Below are 23,746 nucleotides of genomic sequence, written 5' to 3'. Positions count from 1 at the left end.
GTGGTGCTGAGGAATCGAACCTAGGGCCTCGAGCATGCAAGGCAAGTGCTATACCACTGAGACTCTTATCTCCAATAAACCACTCAGAAAATGCCAGAAGTAGTGCTGTGGTTCAAGTGGTTGAGTGCTAGCCTTGAGCACAAAGAGGCTAAGGGACAGTGTCTAGGGCCTGAGTTCAAGCCCCAAGACCAGAAAGAAAAAAAAAAAAAAAACAGGCCAGCATGGTACATGGTAGTACATCTGCTATCCCAGCTCCATAAGAAGATTGCAGGCAGTCTGAAACTGGCCTGGGCAAAAAAACGTAAAACTGAAAAATAATTAGAACAAAAAGTGCTAGAATAAGAAGCAGGGCACCGGTGGCTCATGCCTGTAATCCTAGCTACTCAGGAGGATGAGATAGGAGGACTTTTGTTCAAAGCAAGCCTGGGCAGGAAAGTCTATGAGACTCTTGTCTCCAACTAACCACCAGAATATTGGAAGTTTGGGGTTTTTTGTTTGTTTCATTTTTGTCTGTTTGTTTTTGTCAGCTCTGGGCCCAGGTGCTGTCCCTGAGCTCTTCAGCTCAAGGTGAGCACTCTACCACTTGAGTCACAGCGCAATTTCTGGCTTTTTCTGCTTATGTAATGCTGAGGAATCAAACCCAGGCCCTCATCCATACAAAGCGAGCACTCTACCACTGAGCCACCTTCCCAGACCCACCACCAAAATATTGGAAGTACAGTTGTGGCTCAAAGTTGCAGAGTACCAGGCTTGAGCAGAAAAGCTCAGGGACAGCACCCAAGCTCTGTGTTCAAGCCCTAGGACCACCACCAACAACAAAAAAGGGTTGGGGCATGACATGGCTCAAATGGTAGAACACTTGCCTGGCAAGTATGAGACCCTTAGTTCAAACCTCATAGTGCCAAAAAACAAAACAAACAAAACACTTAAAAGGAGTGATTCAGGCTTGAAAATGTAGCCTAGTGGTAGAGTGCTTGCCTAGCATGCATGAAGCAATAGGTTCAATTCCTCAGTACCACAAACACAGGAAAAGCTGGAATTAGTGCTGTGGCTCAAGTGATAGAGTGCCAGCTGTGAGCAGAAGAGCTCAGGGACAGTGCCCAGGCCCAGAGTTCAAGCCCCATGACCCCCCCCCCCACACACACACACAAAACGAACAAATCAAGTGAATAGTGGGAAATCTAAAGGAATAAACAAAGGAGTATCCAAAACTGCATATAAAAAGAAAAATTGTGGCAGGGTGCTAGTGGCCCACACCTGTAATCTGAACTACTCAAGAGGCTGAGATGTGAGGATCGAGGCTTTAAGCTAGCCCATGCAGAAAAGTAAGACTCTTATCTCCAACTAATCAGCAAAAAGCCTAAGGTATAGCTGTGCTTCAAGTGACAAAGAACCAACCTTTTTTTTTTTTTTCGGTCGTGGGCCTTGAACTCTGGGCCTTAGAGCTGTCCCTCAGCTCTTCAGCTCAAGGCTAGCGCCTTACCACTTGAGCTACAGCACCACTTCCGGTTTTCTGGTGGTTTATTGGAGATAAGAGTTTCACGAAGTTTCCTGCCCGGGCTGGTTTTGAACCGCGATCCTCAGATCTCAGCCTCCTGAGTAGCTAGGCTTACAGACGTGAGCCACCGGCGCCTAGCTCGAGACCACCAATCTTAAGTAAAACAGTTAAGCAAGAACATGAGGCCCTGAGCTCAAGCCCCAGTATTAGCACAAAAATTAAAAGAGAGAGAGACAGAGAAGAAACACCCTGCAATTTCCACAAACCAAGTAAGAGGAAAGGTCTAAAGAATGAGTATTATACAGTCCCTCTTCTATTTTTTTTTTTTTTGGTCCAGTTGTGGGGCCTGAACTCTGGGCCTGGGCGCTGTCCCTTAGCTCTTCAGCTCAAGGCTAGCACTCTACCACTTGAGCCACAGTGCCACTTTCAGCTTTTTTTTTCTGCTTATGTGGTACTGAGGAATCAAACCCAGAGCCTCATGCATACAAGGCAAGCGCTCTACCACTGAGCCAACTTCCTAGCCACCCTCTCCTATTTTTTGAACACACACATTTATATCTGAATACATCAAACACAAATGGTTGTACCAAGGAGAGGAACTATAGGGCTATGTATAGGAATAAAAAAGAAATTTTCACTCTTTTAAACTTTCTGAATTTTAGGGGCTGGGAAGGTGGCTCAGTGGTAGAGCGCTTGCCTTGCACGCATGAGGCCCTGGGTTCGATTCCTCAGCACCACATAAGCAGAAAAAGCAGGAAGTGGGGCTGACGCTTAAGTGGTAGAGCGCTAGCCTTGAGCTGAAGAGCTGAGGGACAGCGCCCAAGCACAGAATGCAGGCCCCACAACCAAAAAAATAATAATAAAAATAAACTTTCTGAATTTTTTACTGGTTTCTGCATTAACATTCAAAAATTTTCCCTAGAGGCTGGGAAGGTGGCTCAGTTGTAGAGCGATTGCTTGCATGCCTGAGGCCCTGGGTTCGATTCCTCAGCACCACATAAGCAAAAAGAAAAAAGTCGGAAGTGGCACTGTGGCTCAAGTGGTAGAGCACTAGCCTTGAGCTGAAGAGCTGAGGGACAGTGTCCAGGCCCAGAGTTCAGGCCCTACGACCAGACCCCCCCCCAAAAAAAAATAACTGCTGGGTACTAATAGCACATGCTTATAATCGTAGCTTCTCAAGAGGCTGAGATCTGAGAATCAAGGTTCAAAAATAGCCCAGATTTTATTTGTCTCCAATTAACCAGCAAAGAAACCAGAAGTAGACATGTGATTCAAGCAATAGAGTGTCAACTGTGAGTGAAAGGCTAAATGAGAGTTTGAGGTCCTGAATTCAGGCCTCAGTGCCAGTACAAAAAACAGTTCTTTATACTTATCTCCATGTGACTTGAAAGATAACATAAATATGCCTACTAACTTTTTCCTGCACTTAGGTCCCATATGTCTCTAATAAAGACAGAATAGTAACAAGTCATCTAAGCTGAACTGAGAATTCTACACCCAGGTATTTTTTCCAAATCACCTATGCAGAACTGGCCAGGTCCAGAAGCATCCCTACATACTGAAAACAGGGGATGGCTTGGAGCCCAAGACCAGGAGAAGAGGTCACATTTATCTCAATAGATCTCTTCAGTCTGGAACCACTCACCCGGTCGTAAGTGTCCCCTTCTAGTTCTCCCCACTTCCTGCCATCCCATGAGGTGACTCGAACTTGATTCCTTTCCCTGGATTCTTGAGGTACATAACTCTGAAGGACCTTCTGTAGTCTGCCTGTTCGGGAAGTGGAGATATCGTTGGCAGCAATATTGCCTGTGGAAATAAAGATGATTCAGACCCCTGAACCAACAGAACATTGCACTAGCAATGGTGATGAGAGTGAGACCAATACTCAGGTACACCTAGTCTATGCAGGCCTCAGGGTGAATGTTGATTTATTATGTACATGGCCCTGAATGAGTTATTCTGAGTAAAGATTGGCAAGGGCCAGTCTACCTATGAAGGAAGGAAGGTCGGAAGGAAAGAAAGAAGGGGCAAGGGAGGGAGGAAGGGAAAGGAGGAGAGAAGGAGGAAGGGGGAAAGGAAGAAGGGCGGGCAGGCAGACAGGCAGGCAGATGGGCAGATTAAGAAAAAGTATTTTTTTTTCTGTCAATTGTGAGGCTTGAACTCTGGGCCTGGGCACTGTCCCACAGCTCTTCAGCTCAAGGTGACTGCTCTACCACTTGAGTCACAGGGCCACTTCTGGTTTTCTGGTGGTTATTTGGAGATAAGAGTCTCATAGACTTTCCTGCCCGACTGGCTTTGAACCATGTCCTCAGATCTCAGTATCCTGAGTAGCTAGGTTTACTGGTGTGAGCCACCAGCATACACTAAGACTATTTCTTTCTTTTTTTTTTTTTTTTTGGGTCCGGTCGTGGGGCCTGAACTCTGGGCCTGGGGCGGTCCCTCAGCTCTTCAGCTCAAGGCTAGCGCTCTACCACTTGAGCCACAGCGCCACTTCCAGCTTTTTTTTCTTTTTGCTTATGTGGTGCTGAGGAGTCAAACCCAGGGCCTCAGGCATGCAAGGCAAGCGCTCTACCACTGAGCCACCTTCCCAGCCCAGACTATTTATTTCTTAAAAACATGTCTTCTTCCTATTCCCGTCCCACCTATCCCTACCCCACCCCTTTTTTCTTGAGACAGTCTCATTACATAGCTTATGCTGTCCTTCAACTCACTATTCTCCAGTCTTAGCCTCCCAAGTGCTGAGATAACAGGTGTGTATTACCATTCCTGGCTTTTTGGTTTCTGACACAGTCTTGTTGTGCTGACTATACTAGTTTCACACTCCTAGGCTCAAGTGATTCTGCCTCAACCTCCTGATTAGCTAGGACTACAAATGTATGCCCCCAGTACCCTGAAACTATTATTGAAACATATGGCTCTCTTCATCTTTGGTAGATACTACAGATTATCCACTTAAAATTTATTTCCTCACTGGGCTCATGCCCGAATATTGTGGTTTTCCAGGCAGGAAAGTCCATGAGACTCTTACAAACCACTCAAAAAACTAAGAAGTGGAGCTATGGTCCAAGTAGTAGAGCACTAACCTTGAGCAAAATAGCTCAGGGACAGTTCCCAGGCCCTGAGTTTAAGCCCCAGGACAGATGGGGAAAGAAAAAAAGAGTCACATGAGCTTTCCTACCTGGGCAGGCTTTCCTGAGATCCTCAGATCTCAGCCTCTTGAGTAGCTAGGATTACATGCATAAGTGCCTGGATAAACTACCCATTTAAATAGGGGAACTCAGAGTCAATATAGGAACTAGTAAAGTGTGTGTGTGTGTGTGTGTGTCTGTCTGTCTGTCTGTCTGTCTGTCTGTCTGTCTATCTGCTGGCAAAAACAAAGAAAACTTAGCAAGTTTCTAGTAGCTAGATTATAGATGTGAGCCATTGGTGTTTGGCTATTTTATTTTTTAACAGACATGACTTCAAGAAACATCTCACTGGGGGCTGGGAAGGTGGTTCAGTGGTAGAGCGCTTGCCTTGCATGCCTGAGGCCCTGGGTTCGATTCCTCAGCACCACATAAGCAAAAAGAAAAAAGTCGGAAGTGGTGCTGTGGCTCAAGTGGTAGAGCGCTAGCCTTGAGCTGAAGAGCTGAGGGACAGTGCCCAGGCCCAGAGTTCAGGCTCCACGACTGGACCCAAAAAAAAAAAAAGAAACATCTCATTTTATTCTTAAATCCAGTACATGAGAAATATTACTGCAACTCGATGATACATGATAGCTAAAACTCAGTCTCAGATCAACGAGTAACAAGGAGGGGTGAAAGTCATGGTGAAGAACTAGAGAGTACATACCTTATTTAACAGGTATAGTTACCATTATGAACCAGCTTAGTGTTCCTGTAAAGAAATGTCCCAACTTTTGAGGATACGCAAAGAAATAAAAAGCAGACTCTCTGTTCTAGAAGAAATTTCAGGTAGCTATAAACCACCTCCAACTCTTGCAAAATTTAAGTTTTGTAACCTCTCTATAACTCAAGTTTTCCAATCCAAAGAACAGGAGAGTAGATAAGGTAAACTCGAAGTTCTTTTCTTGCAATGAAATTATGTGATTTTATCTTCCTGTGAGTATCTGGATGCAAGAAAGGTGCTAGTATTCAGTGTACCTTAGAACAGTAATTCTCGGGCTGGGAAGGTGGCTCAGTGGTAGAGCGCTTGCCTTGCATACATGAGGCCCTGGGTTCAATTTCTCAGCACCACATAAGCAGGAAAAAAAAAACAGAAGTGGCGCTGTGGCTCAAGTGGTAGAGCACTAGTCTTGAGCTAAAGAGCTGAGGGACAGCGCCCAGGCCCAGAGTTCAGGCCCATGACCCAACCCCACCACACACACACACAAAAAAAAAAGAATAGTAATTCTCAATTACTTCTCCTTTGACCTTGTGTCCCTCCTCTTAGCTCAAGTTCTTCCTCTTCAAAGTAACCTTTGCTTCACTCATCTTCCTTCAAGAAGAACAGAACTCTCCTCATTAGATTCATTAATCCCACATCAACTTCTTTTTCTCTTCTCTCTCTGGATTCGCAGAAGGTTGAGCCAAATGCAATAGCTCTCTGAGTCATCCATGGGTCTACCATAAGGCTGGAGGCTAAATTCAAACTGTACAAACTTTGGAAGTAGAAGTGTGGTTTAAATAGCAGAGCACTAACCTTGAGCAAAAAAAGCCAAGAAAAGAGCAAAAGGCCCTGAGTCCAAACCCACCTGTGCGTGCGCACACGCACGCAACCCCCTCATCCCCCACCCACACTGTATAAGCTGGCTGATAAAAACTGGAAGAAGGAGCTTGGAGTTGCTTAGCGGTAAGAGTGCTTGCCTCACATGCATGAGGCCCTGAGGTCAACTCCTCAGCACCACATAAACAGAAAAGGCCAGAAGTGGTGCTGTGGCTCAAGTGGTAGAGCACTAACTTTGAGCTGAAGAGCTCACAGGCCTAGAGTTCAAGCCCCATGACTAACCAAAAAAGAAGAAGAAGAAGAAGAAGAGGAGGAGGAGGAAGAGAAGAACAACCACCACCACCACCACCACCAGAAAGAAAAGAATTCAGGCCTAACACAAAGGCTTGAGCACAAGGCAAGAGAAGCTTAGCCGTGGGCTGGGAAGGTGGCTCAGTGGTAGAGCGCTTGCCTTGCATGCATGAGGCCCTCGGTTCGACTCCTCAGCACCATATAAGCAGAAAAAAAAAGCCGGAAGTGGTGCTGTGGCTCAAGTGGTAGAGCACTAGCCTTGAGCTGAAGAGCTGAGGGACAGCGCCTAGGCCAAGTTAAGGCCCCATGACCGAAACCTCTCCCCCCGCCCCCCCCCAAAAAAAGCAAAGCTTGGCTGCACTCTAGTTGAATCTGAAAAATCACAGTCCCTTGTGGCTATTTCTCAAGGCCCCAAGGAGAAGTATTTCTGTTTAAGGTAGGATGTGAGCTGGTAGATAGCTAAACCAAGCATGTACAGTACACAGGCCATGGCTGGCCTAATCTACTGAGATAAGTAAGACTTTGGGCCTGCCCTCAGCAATCAATAATCCTGAACAGTGAGATGACACATCCAGTAAAGCTGTGAGGCAAGGCTAGTGTGTTAACAGTGGTAACCGGCAATGCTCATGGTGAAGTACAGGCATCATTTCTGGCATGGCCAACAGAGACTATGAGGAAAAAATTCCTGAAGGTGGCGCACTTGAGCTGAGGCTTGAAAGATAAAAGATTTTAGACAACCCACCTGGGGTGGGGTAGAGGAATTCTTGAGAGAGAATGTGAGCAAAGGCTTATTCAGGAAACAGAGTAGCAGGATGTGGCTGATGCTCATGAGGCTTGGGGAAGAGTGAAAGATAAAACTATAAATAGTGGCTACAGCCAGATCTTACTGTTTTATTTTAGCTGGTAGGTCAAGGAAATGAAACTTAATCTAAAGAGACAAAGTAAACAGATGAGGAAAGGTGAGAAGAATCACATGATTGATTTAGCAGAACCCTGTTGTAATCTGCCTTCAGAGGCCTTGTCAGCAATCTTTCTTGATAAATGACAGAGACAAGGAAGAAATAATTACAAACAACAAAAAAATATATGTACTTAGCAAGCACTTTTGCCCCTCTGACCTTGCAACCTCTAAGTTCACCATATTCCATGTGCCCTAGGTGAACAGTGCTCTTTGCCCAACAAACCAGCTCCCTGACTTACGACAACAGCCAGTCTGAAGTAATGCTAGCATCTTTCCCCCAGGGGCTGCACACAGGTCAAGCACAGTGTCCCCAGGCTGTAGGCCAAGAGCCAGGACAGGCAGCAAGGAGGCAGCATCCATTAGGTAGTAGTCCATGACACCCAAACTGCCAAGTCTGAAAGAAAGGAGACTACTCTCAAATTCTAGGTCATGCCAGGCGTGGTAGAGCATGCCTATAAACATAGCTACTTGGGAAGCAGAGGCAAACCTAGGCAAAAACCTATCCAAAAATAATTAAAGCAAAAGGACTTGGAGTGTGGCTCCAATGATAAGTGCTTGTCTACTAAGTCTAAGGACCTAGGTTCAAACCTCAATACCATGCCCGAAATCCTAGCTACTGAGAAGGCTGAGATCTAAGGATCAAGGTTCAAAACCAAGGCAAGAATCCATGAGATTTTTTTTCTCCAATTAACTTGTAAAAATCTGGAAGTGGAGGTGTGGCTCAATTGGTACAGTGTCAGTCTTGAGCAAAAAGTCCAAGTCCAGAGCCCAGGCCCTGAGTTCAAGGCCCAGTACGGGCACACACATACACACACAAAATACTTCATGGCACCTTGTACTTTTATAACACTTAAAATTGTGAACAGGTTTTTGTTTTGTTTGTTGGTCCTGAGTTTGAACTTAGAACCTCATATCTGTTAGGTAATGACTCTACTATTTGAGTCATACCCCCAAGTTTTTTTTTTGCTTTAGTTATTTTTCAGATTGCATCTTGCTTTATCCCCCAGGACTGACCTCAGACTTCAGCCTTCCTACCTATACCTCCCTGTTAGCTAGGATTACAGACTTGAATCATCATGCTCAGTTTGTTTTGTTCAGATGGGGATCTCACTAACTTTTTGTCAGAGCTTGCCTGAAACTATGATTATCCTCATATCTACCTCCTACATAGCTAGGATTACAGGCATGTCCAGCATAAATAGATTTATTTAACAGGTGTCTTCCTCACTAGACTAGACATTCTATGAGGGTTTGTTTACCAGTAACTTGGGCACTTAAAAACCTGGTACAACACCTGGGTACCAATGGCTCACACCTGTAATCCTATCTACTCAGGAGGCTGAGATCTAAGAATCACCATTAGAAGCCAGACTGGGTTGGCAAGTCAGTCAGTGAGACCCTTATCTCCAATTAATCACAGAAAAAGCAGGAAGTGGAGCACTAGTCTTGAAAAACAACTCAGCAATAACACCCAAGCCCAGAGTTCAAGCCACAAGACCAGGAAAAAAAAATGTGGTATAAATATTTATAGAACAAATCAGTCCTTCAATGATCTTTCCCTCAATGTTGATTATAAATTGAGTGATCTTTCTCTCTCTGTCTCTGTCCCTCTCCCTCTCTACTATCTTACTATGTAGTCCAGGGTGGCCTCAAATTCTTAATCCATCTGCTTTAGCCTTCTGAGTGTTGGGATTATGGCAATGCCCAACATCTGGCTTCATTGTCTAGAATTCTGTAGCACAACTGAGTACCTGATTCTGCAGTCTTTTCTGATTCAACTTCATGTATATGCACATTGAACTCAAGAGACTACAGTTCTTTAGAGCTGGGCACAGGTGGCTCATGCCTATAATCCTATCTACTCAGGAGGCTGAGATCTGAGGATCCCAAGTTAAAAGCCAGCCTGGGTAGGAAAGTCCATGAGACTCTTATCACCAATAAAGTACTCAAAAAAGCCAGAAGCGGCATTGTGGCTCAAGAAGTAGAGCACTCACCTTGAGCAAAAGAAGCTCAGAGACAGCACCCAGACCAGAGTTCAAAGTCCCAAAAGCAGAAAAAAAAATAGGTTTTTGGTACCATGAGGTTACCTATCCTATTTATTTTGGTAGGTGGCTATGAGGGCAAAAAGAAAAAATATTTAATTAAAAAGCTGTGAATATAGGTTGGGAAGGTGGCTCAGGGGTAGAGTGCTTGCCTTGCATGCATGAGGCCCTGGGTTCGATTCTTCAGCACCATATAAGCAGAAAAAGCCGAAAGTGGCACTGTTGCTCAAGTGGTAGAGCGTTAGCCTTGAGCTGAAGAGCACAGGGACAGTGCCCAGGCCCAGAGTTCATGCACCACAATCGACCAAAAAAAAAAAGCTGTGACTATGAGCTGAGAATGTGGCTTAGTGGTAGAGTGCTTGCCTAGCATGCATGAAGCCCTGGATTTGATTTTTCAGTACCACATAAACAGAAAATGCTGGAAGTGGCACTGTGGCTTAAGTGGTAGAGTGCTAGCCTTGAGCACAAAGGCTCAGAAACAGAACCCAGACCCTGAGTTCAAGTCCCAGAACTGGAAAACAAAAACAAAAAAAACTGTGAATAATATATGCATTTGAACTACAGAGGATGCAGTGGCTGCTCAGAAAAAGGTAGAGCAGAACAGACTGAAAATGCAGGTTCTGGGGTTAGACTACCTGGGTCTAACTACAAACTGTACCACTTTATTCTTTGAAGGCTTTAAAGTAATACCTTTACTTCTTTGTGTCTCAGTTTCTCCTCAAATGCAAAAGAAGAGTAATTTTACCTACTATCACAAGTTGTTAACAGAACAAGCAGGGGTAACATGCATCGCATCTAGATAAATGTCTAGTCTCATAAGCACACCAGAAATAACAATATTATGATTCTTATTACCAAGGACAGGAGCTAGTTCCCTAGATGCCCCTTTCGGGCAGGCACTGAGGAAAGCCTGAGCCATGCGTGGGTCCAGATAGTACCTGGCAGGAGGGAAGCGGCTGACATCTCCTCTGGCGAAAGTGAAGCATCTGAGATTAGGACTGCAAGCTGGGAATGGGGTTGCAGAGTGGCGACTCTCAGGCTCCAGTTCCCTATGGGAGATGGCTTCATTCACAAAGTCTCTGGCACTCAGCTGCTCCAGCTTAGTTCTCACATTATCCCAGTCAGCAAAATTATTAATCAGTGCACCATACTTTGGCTCTGAGAGAAGACTGACACGGATTGATGGCCAAAGAGGCCCAAACTGCACACTGTAAGTCATATCAAAGTTCTGTAGAGCCAGCCGACTGGCAGGGAATTTGGGCTCTGTAGCAGCCTAAAAGAGAAAAAGCAGGCTTATTGATCTTCCCAGTCTTGTCTCTATCTCTTACTGTCTGACTCCCCTCAATACCTCAGAGTGTAGGGGTAAACTCAGAATTCACCTAGCCCCACTCCTCCCTCTGCATATTATTTCTGCCTGTTGAAGAAGGTAGGGAGGAAAACATTTCAGGATTGTGAAAGCTCTATCTTTCACACCAATGATGGGGGAGAGGTCATCAATAAGGGTGCATACAGCTACATGGGATGGCCCACACTTATAATCCCAGCATTTGGGAAGCAGAAGCAGGAGAAGCATAGGCCAGTTCAGGCTACATGGCAAGTAGGTGACCAACTGGGTTACATAATAAGAAAATGTCTGAAGAAGGAAGAGAAAAAGGAAGAGGAAGAAGAGGAAAAAGATGAATAGGAGGAAGAGGAAGAAGAGAAAGAGGAGGAGGAGGAAAAAGAGGAGGAGGAGAAGAGAGAGACAGAGAGAAAAAAAAGGGGGGACTGGGCCTTGAACTAGCTGCCCCTGAGTGTTAAAACTGCTTACCTAGCATGTGCAATGCCCTGGGTTCAATCCCCCACACTGCAAGGATGGAACAGAGGAATTTAAGAAAATGGGAGCACAAGGGAGGGTACTTGAGGAGAGTCTATAGAAGGCTGGAAGTTTGGGGTTTAAAAACAAAAAACAGCCAGGCGCTAGTGGTTCATACCTGTAATCCTAGCTACTCAGGAGGCTGAGATCTGAGGATCGCTGTTCAAAGAAAGCCTGGGCAGGAAAGTCCATGAAACTCTTATCTCCAATAAACCACTAGAAAACCGGAAGTAGCACTGTGGCTCAAGTGGTAGAGTGCTTGCCTTGAGCTGAAGAACTGAGGGATAGCACCCAGGCCCAGAGTTGAAGCCCATTACCGACCAAAAAAACCAAAAAAACAAAAAACTGGGCGCCAGTGGCTCATGCCTGTAATCCTAGTTATTCAGGAGGCTGAGATCTGAGGACCATGGTTCAAAGCCAGTCGGGCAGGAAACTACATGAGACTCCTATCTCCAATTAACCACCAGAAAACTGGAAGTGGCTCTGTGGCTCAGGTGATAGAGCACTTGCTTTTAGCTAAAGAGCTCAGGGGCAGCACCCCATGACGACCACCACCACTACCATGGACTTTCCTGTGCCAACAGGTCATATCTGTAATCCTAGCTACTCAGAAGGCTGAGATCTGAGAATCGAGGTTGGAAGCCAGCCTACGCAGGAATGTCCATGAGGCTCTTATTGCCAATAAACTACTCAGAAAAATCTGGAAGTGGTAGAGTATTAACCTTGAGCAAAAGAAGCTCAGAGACAGTACACAGGCACAGAGCTCAAACCCCAGGACTGGCAAAAACAAAAACAAAACACTTTCCTCTGTACAATTCCATTTCCCCAAAACTGTTCATATCTATTAGCCGTACAATACCCAAAAACAATGACAAAAAAAAAAACCTTTCCACATTTAATAGCAAAATGGGAGAAAAGGTAACTTACCTAAGATCATGCACCATAATGCTCAGAATCACAGGACTGAAAGTTGTTTGGGGTGAATTCTCAGACCCCAGGAAGGTTGGATAATCACCTTCAGTGATAAGAACCTTCAGTGTAAGCCAAAATAGGGATTTCTAGGATGACTGCTATGGGGAGAGCATTGAGGGACCATGAATATGATCTGAAGAGCATAAAGGTAGATTAAAAAGGAAATGAAGGTATCAGTTGAGATATCCACAAGTTGAGAAGTCCTGGTCACTGCAGCTGGAATGCTTGTTAATGTCAGCCATCTTGTTATTGTCCAAGACTGTGCTCTGGCCTGAATTTTTGTTCTGGTCAGGATTTTTGCACAGACACTCCTTTGTTGTTACTTGGGGACTCTTGCTCTGACCATGACTTTTGATACGGTGGAAATTCTTCTTATGACCTTGATTTTTGTCATTGGGAAGATTCTTTCTCTTACTACTGTGAGGACTCTTGCTCTCTTTCTGACTTCTGCCATTGTGATTTTCACTCTCGCCCTGATTAGTGCTAACCTTGGGAATACCAGTCCGGATTTCGATTACTCTTTGGTGAGGACTATTGCTTCGACTCCGACTTTTGCTACGATGGGGATTCTTGCCATGTCTGGGATTTTTGTTTTGATCCTGGTTTCTGTCCCCGTTCTGAAGTTTGTTCTGGCTCTCACTACTCTCACAGTCACTGAAAACACTGATAACTGTTGAACTACAGCTGGGATTAGTGTTACAGATAGAAGTCTTAGCTGAAGGCAAATGACAGCTGTAGGGGACCTGAGGAGATTCTTTACAGGGCCCCTGAGAGGCCACAGAATAGGTTTGAAGGCCACAAGGAACATTAGGGCAGGGCCGAGTTCGGGGGACAATGGGTAAACATTGGGGGTCAAAGGGTGTTCTCAGAGGGATAAAAGAATAGATATGGGTTGAACAAGGAGGCATCACAGGCTTGCAGTGAAGTAGGGGTGGGCCTCTGGGAACACCATATGTGCAACATGGGGGTGCCACAGGGAGATTATGAGGGGAGTCTGCAGGGTGGCTGAGGGAACTAGAAAGTGGGCATGGATAGGAGGTGGAAGGAAGCACGGAGAAGTGATGGGTATTGCAGGGTACCTGGGGACTACCTTTAGCATAATTATTGAGTAAGGCAGGATCATGTGGCAGGCAGTGAGGAGGAGATCCAGGGACAACGCTTTCAATGACTCCAGGTACCACAGTGGGTACTAAGGTAACTTTAGGGGGAGATTCTTTGGGACAACTATTTGAAGGGGTTTTGGTGGATGGTTGAGTACAAGAAGGATCAGAACTGCCAGAAGGTTGGGAGGGAGTCGGAGGAGAGATGCTGACCATGGGGGGCTTGGTCTGAGGAGAGGTGTGCTGAGGAATGTTAATTAGGGAGTTACATCTGTGGAGCATGCGTGGCTGTCTTAACTCTGAGAATTTGGGAGATTTCATTTGGGGGGGTACTGGATTAGGGAGAGGAGGTTCCTTATAGCTTCTCTGAGTGGGTGACTGGGGTGGGGCCATAAACTGGTTGCCCAGGGGCGAAGGGAAGTACAGTGCAGAATAAGGGCAGTGAGAAAGAGGTGGTTCTGGGGGACAGGGAGGAACGGAAATCACAGTGCTTGGGGTTAGTAAGAGGTAAGAGTTTCCACCAGCTTCCCAGGAGACAAAGGGCTCAAAGCAAGGCTTGCTGGCAGCCTGGGTCTGGGATGAGCTAGGAGAGCGAGTATTATCAGGAGTTACATTGATGGCACAGTACCGGTTCCCAGGGACAGAGATGTGAGATTCTGCAGAAAGATGGGAGTAATGTAAAGTGTTTTCCTGAAGTGAGCTGGGAAAACCAGGCTTGTCTGCTTGAGAAGGAAGTGAAGAGCCACAATTTTTTCCAAAGGGCCTATCAAGCTGTAGACTGGGTTCATCAGAGTCTGGAGGTTTAAGTGAACCACAGTAAAGGTTGCCATTAGGTGGTGAAGACACTGAGGAGAGAGGAGGATCATGGTAACCTCTCCCTGAGGACCACTGAGGGAGCACAGGAGAGATCACAGACCCGGTTTTCAAAACCCTGTGAGAAACAGTTGTGGAGATGATAGGTCTAGTTTCCACTACCCGATGAACAAGAGGAGGTGAAAATGTGAGCACAGTTACTGGGGGTTTAGGAGGAAGAGCAGGCGAAAGAGGAGTTCCCTGGGCCTCCTGAGGTGAAATAGTTGGGCCAGTTTCCAAGGGCACATGAATGAGCTGAGGAGAGATCACCGGGCTGGTTATTGGGGGCTGATGAGTAGGGGGAGGGGAAATCACTGAGCCACAGTAACAGAGATAAGCGTGCTGGTCAATGCCAGGGCTTCGAAGAAAAGGTCGCTGTGGTCGTGGGGGGCTAATCCAGCTGCAATAAGCACTCTGCTGAGGGACATTGGGTGACCCCAGAAGGTTACGCTGGTTAGAACAAGGGCTCTGAGGCGATGAACCAGACATGCTAGGCTCTTGGCAGTAGAGCTTTCCAAGGAGTGGGGAGAAGGGCTCAAAAGAACATCTCCCTGAGGGAGAAGAGGGTGGGGGTGGGGGTGGGGAAGGGAGCCGTCTGGGAGGGCAGGGAGAAGTGGAGCAAGCATAAGGGTCTCTGGGGCGAGGGGGGTCGATGCACCTTTTGCCGGCCTTGGAGGAAAGGTCGGTAGGGTGGGCAAGGTGGTCGCTGCAACCTTTCCCGGAAGACAGAGGTAACTTGATGGTGAGAACAGGGCTGAACTGTTTCCCGTGGGGCAACGGAACCCCGGGAGAAAAAGGCAAGTCACATTTTTCGTGGGGTGAGGGTGTCTGGGCTGAAAGTTCAAGAAGGAAAGGAGGAGAAGAGGTCATGGGAAGGAGGAGAGGAGGGGGGGGAGGGGAGGAGAGGGGGGGAAGGAGAGGGGAGGGGAGAGGGAAGGGGGGGGGGGTTGGGGGGGGGCTAGGGAAAGATAGGCTCGAGGAAAGACCACCAGGCAGAGACGTAACGGAAAGAAAGAGGGCTCTGGCGATGACGTAACTTAAAGGGGCGGAGTCAAGAGGAGCACCGACACCTGGAGGGCAGAAGCAAGAGAGGCTAAAACCGCAGGGACGCAGCCGGGTAAGGAGGAAACGGGCCGGAAGAGGCCGTGACGTAAGAGCGGCGAGGACGGCGCTCCGGGCGGGGCCGCGGGCAAGGCCCAGGAGTGCGAGCGGGCGGCGAGGAGCAAAAGCAAGAAAACGCAAGGCATGACGGTTCTTCCCCCCCTACACACGCCCTCCTTCCGACCCCGTTACCCATTTCTTTTTATGTCGGTGTCGCCGCGGGACTGGCGCAAAGCCCGCACGCTTCAGCAGGTCGCCAGCACGCCTCCACACGGGAGCAGCCATGGCGGTGTGCGCCGCCGGTGACTCCGACGGGAACCACGGCGGCAGACTCAGGCGTTCCGGGCCTCCCGGGACCGGAGCGAGCCGAGGCGGAGGGAGGGAGCCAAGGTGGAGGCGCTCCCTCTCCAGGCCCCGCCCACCAGCGCGGCCCGGTTCCCACGGCGGGCGCCACTGACCGCGTCCCGCTGGCTGGGGACTGGGGTGGAGGGGAGAGTGCTGGAAAAGAGAGCAGCCCCGGCCTCCAGAATGCTGGCTCCTCTCAGATGCCTGGAGAAGTGCGAGGGACTCCAAAAGAGGCGTCTAACCCAGCTGGGGGTGGCCGGGGAGGCCTGAGAGCTAGTGATTGAGTACTAAAGAAATAGCTAGGGTCCAGCACTGGTGGCTCACGCCTGTAATCCTAGCTGCTCAGGAGGCTGAGAGCCGAGGATCACGGTTCACAGCCAGCCCAGCAGGAAAGTCTGAGAGATTCGTATCTCCAGTTAACCACCAGAAAACCAGAAGTGGTTCTGTGGCTCAGGTGGTAGAGCGCTTGCCTTGAGCTGAGACAGTACCCAGGTCGAGTTCAAGCCCCATAACTGGTGGGGGGGGGGGAATCTCTAACTAACCAGCAAAAACCTAGAATCAGAGCTGTGATTCAAGTGGTAAAGCATTAGCCTTGAGCACAAAAGCTCAGGGACAACACCGTGCCCTGAGTTCAAGACCCAGTACAGCACAAAAAGAAAATTAGGCTGGATGTGGTGACTCACAACTGTAATCCCAGCTACTTCAGAGACTGAGAACTATGGTTTGAAGGTCAGTCCAAGCAAAAAATCAGCAAGATTCCTATCTCATCTCAGCCAATAAGCTAGATGTGGTGATACATGCCGTGATCTCGGCTACATGAGAGGCCTAAAGGTGGAAGATATTGGTTCATTCTTGCTGGCACAAAATCTTAAGACTGTTCAGAAAACGACTAAAGCTAAAAAGACTGTGTGTCTCACATTGCCAGGTAGTATAGCACCTGTCTAGCAAGCACAAGGCTATGAGTTCAAATCTCAGTACCACCAAAAATTAAAAAAAATTAAACAGTTGAAAGCTTACTGTATAGGGCTGGGAAGGTGGCTCAGTGGTAGAGTGCTTGCCTTGTGTGCCTGAGGCCCTGAGTTCGATTCCTCAGCACCACATAAGCAAAAAGAAAAAAGCTGGAAGTGGTGCTGTGGCTCAAGTGGTAGAGTGCTAGCCTTGAGCTGAAGAGCTGAGGGACAGTGCCCAGGCCCAGAGTTCAGGCCCCACGACCGGACCCCCCCAAAAAAAAAGAAAAAAAAGAAAGCTTACTGTATAGTGAAACCAGAAAATTGCCCAAAATATCCTTTGAGACGAGACACTTTTGTTTGAACGACCGACAAAAAAAAAAAAAAAAATGAACTAGGCATTTAATATTGAACAATTCTTGTAAATTGTGATAATGGCATCAAGGGATATATATATATTATATATATATATATATATTATACACACACACATAAAGCCCCTAAGACATATATTTTCAGGTGATGGTTGACACAGCTAAGTGGTAGAGCTCTTCCCCAACATCCATGAGACTACAGGTTCAATCACCACAAAAAAAGGAAAAAATTTCAAACTGAAGGAAAGGAGTCATACACAATGATACATACCTGTTTGTAGCTACTCGGGAGCTTTGAGATCTAGAGAATTACAGTTTGAGGCCAGGCTGGGCAGAAAAGTCTGAGAGTTCATTGCCAAAAGACTCAATAAGACCTTTCTACTAGGTGCTGGTGGTTCATGCCTATTATCCAGCTACTCAGGAGGCTGAGATCTGAGGATCATGATTCAAAGCCAGCCCCAGCAGGAAAGCCTGAGACTCCTTCTACTGTTTTGGTCAGTTGTGGGGCTTGAACTCAGGGGCTGGTGCTCTACCACTTTGAACCACGCTCAAAGCCTGTGAGACTCTTATCTCCAGTATTTGAACGTAAAGTTGAAAGTATAGCTGTGGCTCAAGTGGTAGAGTGCTAGTCTTGAGAACAAAAGCTCAAGATAGCACCTAGACCTGAGTTCAAGCCCTAGGACCAGTGTGTGTGTGCGCACACGCACGCGCACACGCACACACACGACCTTGTCTCAAAAGGATCCAGAGATGTAACTCAGTAGTAAAACACCTAGCATCAGTGAAATCCTAAGTTCAATAAGTACTGCAAAAATATTGAGATAACAAAAAAAAGATGGGCAGCAGGCGAGCAATCACAGGACTTTATTAAGATACATCACTACTAATTACATAGATGCTCCTAAACCAGAATCCAAAGTCCACAGGAATTTATAGTTGTACACATTAGAAACGGCATGTTCAAAACCAGAAGGTTAATATCCTGTTGCCCATTTGATAGTCTGGGATGAGTCTGCAAATTTACTTCAAGCTGGTAAAGAGTTTGTGGGCCACCTAGAGGGGGAAAAGAAATGAATGGCATCAATTCATTTTTAACATCATGGCTACCAAGGGCCTTCATGACCTGAAATAATACCAGTCTGTCTCTTACCACTCCCCTTCTTACCATTCCCCTTCTTACTCATTCGTGCCCTTAGGCCCTCATGAGCTCCTCTTAAGTTATCCAATCTTTTTTTTCTTTTGGGGGGGGGCGCTGTCCCTCAGTTCTTCAGCTCAAGGCTAGCGCTCTACCACTTGAGCCACAGCGCCACTTCCGGCTTTTTTATTTTCTGCTTATGTGGTACTGAGGAATCGAACCCAGGGCCTCATGCATGCAAGGCAAGCACTCTACCACTGAGCCACCTTCCCAGCCCTCCAATCTATTCCTGATATCTGGATCTCTCCCATGTTTTCCATTGTTTATTCCTCCTTTAGAAGTTACATGTCATTTTTTTGTAAGGTTTCTCTAAATAAACCCCTATTGTCATACAAATCTGTCACCTCTGGCCAGGCACTGGTTGCTCCTGCCTGTAATCCTAGCTATTTAGAAAGTAGAAATCTGAGGATCACAGATCAAACCCAGCCCAGGCAGGAAAGTCTGTGAGACTCTTATTGCCAATTAACCACCAGAAAACCCAGTAATGGAGTAATAGGGACAGAAAACTGAAAAATGGTAGAGGGCCAGCCTTGAGCAAAAGAGCTCAGAGAGAGCACCTAGGTCCTGAGTTCACACCCCACAACCAACAAAGTTAAAAATTAAAAAAAATTAAAATGTATCCCTCTTGAATTCTCCATAGAAACTTGTACCTTCCAACACAATGACAGTAAAATAAATTCAACAAATATTTATAAAGCACCTACTCTACTATATGCCAAGTATTGTTCTAAGTGCTATGAGAGTTATAGCTATAAACATGACAATATCTCTGTTGCTTAAGAAATGTACAGCCAACAAGTGGTAGAGTGCTTGAGCTGAAGAGCTGAGGGACAGCACCCAAGCCCAGAGTTCAAGCCCCATGACTGACCAAAAAAAAAAAAAAAAAGGAAGTTAAATCTGTTGGGCTGGGAAGGTGGCTCAGTGGTAGAGCACTTGCCTTGCATGCATGAGGCCCTGAGGGTTCGATTCCTCAGCACCACATAAGCAAAAAGAAGAAAGCCAGAAGTGGTGCTGTGGCTCAAGTGATAGAGCACTGGCCTTGAGCTGAAGAGCTGAGGGACAGTGCCCAGGCCCAGAGTTCAGGCCCCACGACCGGACCCTAAATAGTTTGATAATGGGCTGGGAAGGTGGCTCAGTGGTAGAGCACTTGCCTTGCATGCATGAAGCCCTGGGTTTGATTCCTCAGCACCACATAAGCAAAAAGAAAAAAGCCGGAAGTGGCGCTGTGGCTCAAGTGGTAGAGTGCTAGCCTTGAGCTGAAGAGCTAAGGGACAGCGCCCAGGCCCAGAGTTCAGGCCCCACTACCAGACCCAAAAAAAAAAAAAAAGAAAGAAAGAAATGTAGAGCCAGGCGGCAGTGGTTAGCTACTGGGGAGGCTGAGATCTGAGTATCGGAGTTTGAATCCAGCTGAGGCAGAAAAGTCCCCATGAGACTCTTAGCTCTAATTAACCACTCAAAAACTGGAAGTGGCACTGTGGCTCCTGTGGTAGAGTGCTAGCCATAAGTACAAACAGGTTCAGGGAGAGTGCCCAGGCCCTAAGTTCAAGCCACATAACCAACCAAAAACTAAAAAACAAACAAAAAGAAAAAGGTAGAAAAGGGTGACATTGACATTGTCCAAAAAGAAATTTACTAATTGACTTATGTTAACTGTAACCCCTCTAGATAATCACCTTTTTAGCTTTTTTTTTTTTTTCCAGAGCTGAGGACCAAACTCAGGGCTTTGCACTTACCAGGCAAGTGCTCTTCCACTGAGCTAAATCCCCATCCCTTGTATATCACCTTTATAATAACCATTAAAAAAAAAAAAAAGGAAATGTAGTAAACAAGTTTAGGTAACTGTTTTTCAAATTAAGACAGATTTTTACTATTATAGCTCAGCCTGGCCCAATACTCAGGACTCTAATACCTCAGCCTCTTGAGTGCTAGGATTACAGATGTGTGCCACCATATCTGGCCAAAGTAACTTACGGTAGTGGTAAATATTCTAAGGAAACTGGGGGAAAATAAGTGAGGGGAAGTTTCAAATATTAGGGGGTCTGTGAATGCAATCTTGAGGTTACATATGCTATTACAATTTAGTGATTAACTTCAAGCTGGATGTTAAGATTATAGATTGTAGCTATTTAGGAGGATGAGGATCATAGTTCAAGGCTAGTCTGGCCAGAAAAGTCTGAAAGACTATCTCCAAAACAACCAACAAAAAGCCAGGCTGGAGGAATGGCTCATAGCTCAAACAGTAGTGTGCCAACCAACTAAGCACAAGGTTCTAAGGTTCAAACCTTGAGACTAGAAAATAACAAAACAAAACAAAAAAAAGCTCCTATTCAGTCGGGCACCGTGGCTCACGCCTGTAATCCTAGCTACTCAGGAGGCTGACATCTGAGGATCGAGGTTCAAAGCCAGCCCGGGCAGGAAAGTCTGTGAGACTCTTATCTCCAATAAACCACTAGAAAACTGGAAGTGGCGCTGTGGCTCAAGCAGTAGAGCGTTTGCCTTGAGCTGAAGAGCACAGGGACAGCGCCCAGGCCCAGAGTTCAAGCCCCATAACCGACCCCCCCCCCAAAAAAAAATTATCCTTGTGGCTAAACCATTTCACTCAATACAATGTCCACAAGCTTCATCTATCTTGTAGCATGTGTCAGATTTTCCTTCTTTTTTAATGCTGAGTAATATTCTCTTGTACCACATTTAATATTCTCATGTACCACATTTAAATTTTTTGCTCATCCACAGATGGATACCTGAATTATTTCCACCTTTTCTCTGTTATGAATAATGAATGCTATGAACAGATGAACACTCTATTCACTATGTGGCACAATCTGGCACCAAACTCTTGGCTCACGTGACCTTCTGCCTCAGATTCCCAAGCAGCTAGGACTCCCAAATGTATGTCATCACACTTATCTCTATATTTTTAAAGAAATACCACATTGTTTTCTACAGTGATTATACCAATTTACATTCCTACCAGCCATGAAGAATTTCCAGTTTCTCTACAACCTCTTCAACGTTCATCCACCTCCCATCTTTTAATACTTGGGATCAATCCCAGGCCCCTTCTATGCAAGCACTTTTTTTATTTTGATGCCATTACTAGGGCTTGAACTTGGGGCCTGGGCGCTAACCTTGAACTTTTTTTTTTTTTTATTGTAAGGATACTATACAGAGGGTTACAGTTACATGAGTGAGGTAATGAGTACACTTCCTCTTGAACATTGTTAGCCCCTCCATTGTTTTCCCCCTACCATCCCCTCCCTCCCTCCCTTCCCCGAAGTTCTTTTTTTTTTTTTTTTTTGATTGTGATTAAGTGATTACATAATTTCTAAGTCACAAGTTCATTCTAACTTTCCTGGAGCAAATTGTCTATCACATTCTGTAATATATAACAGTGTTCACATGTTATATACCATATTTGTGATCAGCAGCATGGGGATATTTAGTAGTGGTTCAACCAGATGAGCAGGAGTTCTTTGTTTCTTAAGTCCTGTTAGTTTTGTCGTATCACCTAACATTTTGGATTTAGCATCCACTTATCAGGGAGACCATGTACCGTTTGTCTCTTCGCTCTTGGCTTACCTCGCTCAACATGATTCCTTCTAGCTCCATCCATTTCCCTGCAAATGCCATTATTTTGTCATTTCTAATGGCTGCATAATATTCCATTGTGTATAGATACCACAATTTTTGGATCCATTCATCTGTCGTGGGGCATCTGGGTTGTTTCCATATCCTAGCTATTGTGAACAGTGCTGCAATAAACATGGAGGTGCACGTGTCCTTGTATATTGGTTCCTGTTGTTCAGGGTAGATGCCTAGAAGTGGTATGACTGGGTCGTAAGGGAGGTCAATCTTTAGCTTTCTAAGGACCCTCCAGACTGCTTTCCAAAGTGTTTGTATAAGTGTACATTCCCACCAGCAGTGTAATAGGGTTCCTCTTTCTCCACATCCCCTCCAGCATTTGTCGTTGGTTGATTTGTTATCCTTGAACTTTTTATGTTCAGAGTTAGCACTTTTGCCATTTGAGCAACAACTCTACTTGCAGCTTTGTGTGTGTGTGTGTGTGTGTTTAATTGGACCTAAGAGTCATACAGATTTTTCTACTGGGCCTGGCTTCAAACTACAATAAATCTTAGCCTGCTGAGTAGTTAGGATTACAAACACAACACACTGGTGCCCAGCTTAGGAAAGCACTCTTATACCCCATACTAAACATCTTCTCATACACGTACTAGCTACCCAGTCAGGGTTGATTTTTGGTGGTTTTTTTGTTTTTTGTTTTTTTGGTCATGGGGCCTGAACTCTGGGCCTTGGTGCTGTCTCTCAGCTCTTCAGCTCAAGACTAGTGCTCTACCACTTGAGCCACAACGCCACTTCCGGCTTTTTCTGTTTATGTGGTGCTGAGGAAGCAAACCAAGGACCTCATGCATGCAAGGCAAGCGCTCTACCACTGAGCCACCTTCCCAGGTTTTTGTTTTTTTTTTTTGGGTCCAGTCATGGGGCCTGAACTGAGCCTGGGCGCTGTCCCTCAGCTCTTCAACTCAAGGCTAGCGCTCTACCACTTGAGCCACAATGCCACTTCCAGCTTTTTTTCTTTTTGCTTATATGGTGCTGGGGAATCGAACACAGGGCCTCAGGCATGCAAGGCAAGCGCTCTACCACTGAGCCACCTTCCCAGCCCCTGGTTGGGTTTTTTGTTTGTTCCTTTCCCCCCTTTTCTTTTAGAGGTACTGGAGTTTGAACTCGGGGTCTCATGCAATCCAAAGTTGTGTAGAGCACTTGCCTAGCATACACAAGGCCTTAAGCTTAAGTCCCAGCACCACACACACAAAAGTACAAAATTCAGTATTCCAAATGTTTAGCAGTGTTTAGTCTTGGCTTCTATCTATAAAATAGGAATAATACCTATCTGCAAAGGAAGTAGGCATTTTAATTACACAATCCTGCCTAATCTTTACCACTTACTGATGAGCCTGCCTCAAACATGGAAAGATTATTAGCACCAAATATCACCTGCCTCTGTAAGCATTGGCCCTCCTGACTTACACAGTCTGCTTCAGTTTCACTTACACAATGGTCCCTTGCATGCAAGAAGTCAAATAGCTCCTCTGTGCAATCCTCTTCTGTCTGTGATCGAGAGGATACACGCGCTTGACAGGCCTCTAGGTGCTGCCGGGCCTTTGCACATTTCTCCAGCTGCTCACATTGCTCTCTCACTGTTGTCAGGGGATCCTAAAAGAGAAACAGGAAGACAGAGGCTTTCAGGGAGATCCACTAAATATATATGCAAAGCCATGCTGCCATCTAAAATGGAAGAATAGGGTCTCTCATTCAATTTTGAACCTAAGCAGTTACGATCAGATACTGATACAGGATACTGAAAGCCTCAGTCCTATCTGAAAAACAAGGTAGTAAAGGAAACTGGCTGGTCAAACTTGAAGTAGATCTATTGGAAACATTACTTTTTTTTCTTGTTTTTGTTTTTGGGTCCGGTCGCAGGGCCTGA

General features: G+C 46.0%; 2 protein-coding genes across 4 annotated transcripts in view; both read right to left on the bottom strand.

Annotated features, from left to right (window-relative positions):
- Positions 1-15,683, bottom strand: part of Nsun4 (NOP2/Sun domain family, member 4) — a 20,414-nt gene extending 4,731 nt beyond the window's left edge. Inside the window, exons 1-4 of one of the 3 annotated variants that reach the window (XM_013016750.1) lie at positions 15,569-15,683; positions 10,435-10,769; positions 7,694-7,848; positions 3,144-3,304 (exon numbers count right to left, since the gene is read on the bottom strand). In XM_013016750.1, coding sequence (XP_012872204.1) covers positions 3,144-3,304; positions 7,694-7,848; positions 10,435-10,769; positions 15,569-15,661 — 744 coding nt within the window. In that variant the 5' untranslated portion in view covers positions 15,662-15,683. Of the gene's footprint in view, positions 1-3,143; positions 3,305-7,693; positions 7,849-10,434; positions 10,770-12,278; positions 12,457-15,568 lie in introns of those variants that run through there. The other 2 variants (XM_013016751.1, XM_013016752.1) reach the window with 2 other exon arrangements.
- A 2,208-nt stretch (positions 15,684-17,891) lies between these two features.
- LOC105986007 (cytochrome b-c1 complex subunit 6, mitochondrial) overlaps positions 17,892-23,746 on the bottom strand; it is a 13,558-nt gene continuing 7,703 nt past the window's right edge. The window contains exons 3-4 of the mRNA XM_013016746.1: positions 23,311-23,472; positions 17,892-18,095 (exon numbers count right to left, since the gene is read on the bottom strand). Coding sequence (XP_012872200.1) covers positions 18,063-18,095; positions 23,311-23,472 — 195 coding nt within the window. The 3' untranslated portion in view covers positions 17,892-18,062. The remainder of the gene's footprint in view (positions 18,096-23,310; positions 23,473-23,746) is intronic.

This window comes from Dipodomys ordii, unplaced genomic scaffold, assembly GCF_000151885.1.
Source record: "Dipodomys ordii isolate 6190 unplaced genomic scaffold, Dord_2.0 Scaffold33, whole genome shotgun sequence".
Lineage (NCBI taxonomy): Eukaryota > Metazoa > Chordata > Mammalia > Rodentia > Heteromyidae > Dipodomys > Dipodomys ordii.
This window is presented reverse-complemented; position numbering and strand designations above follow the sequence as displayed.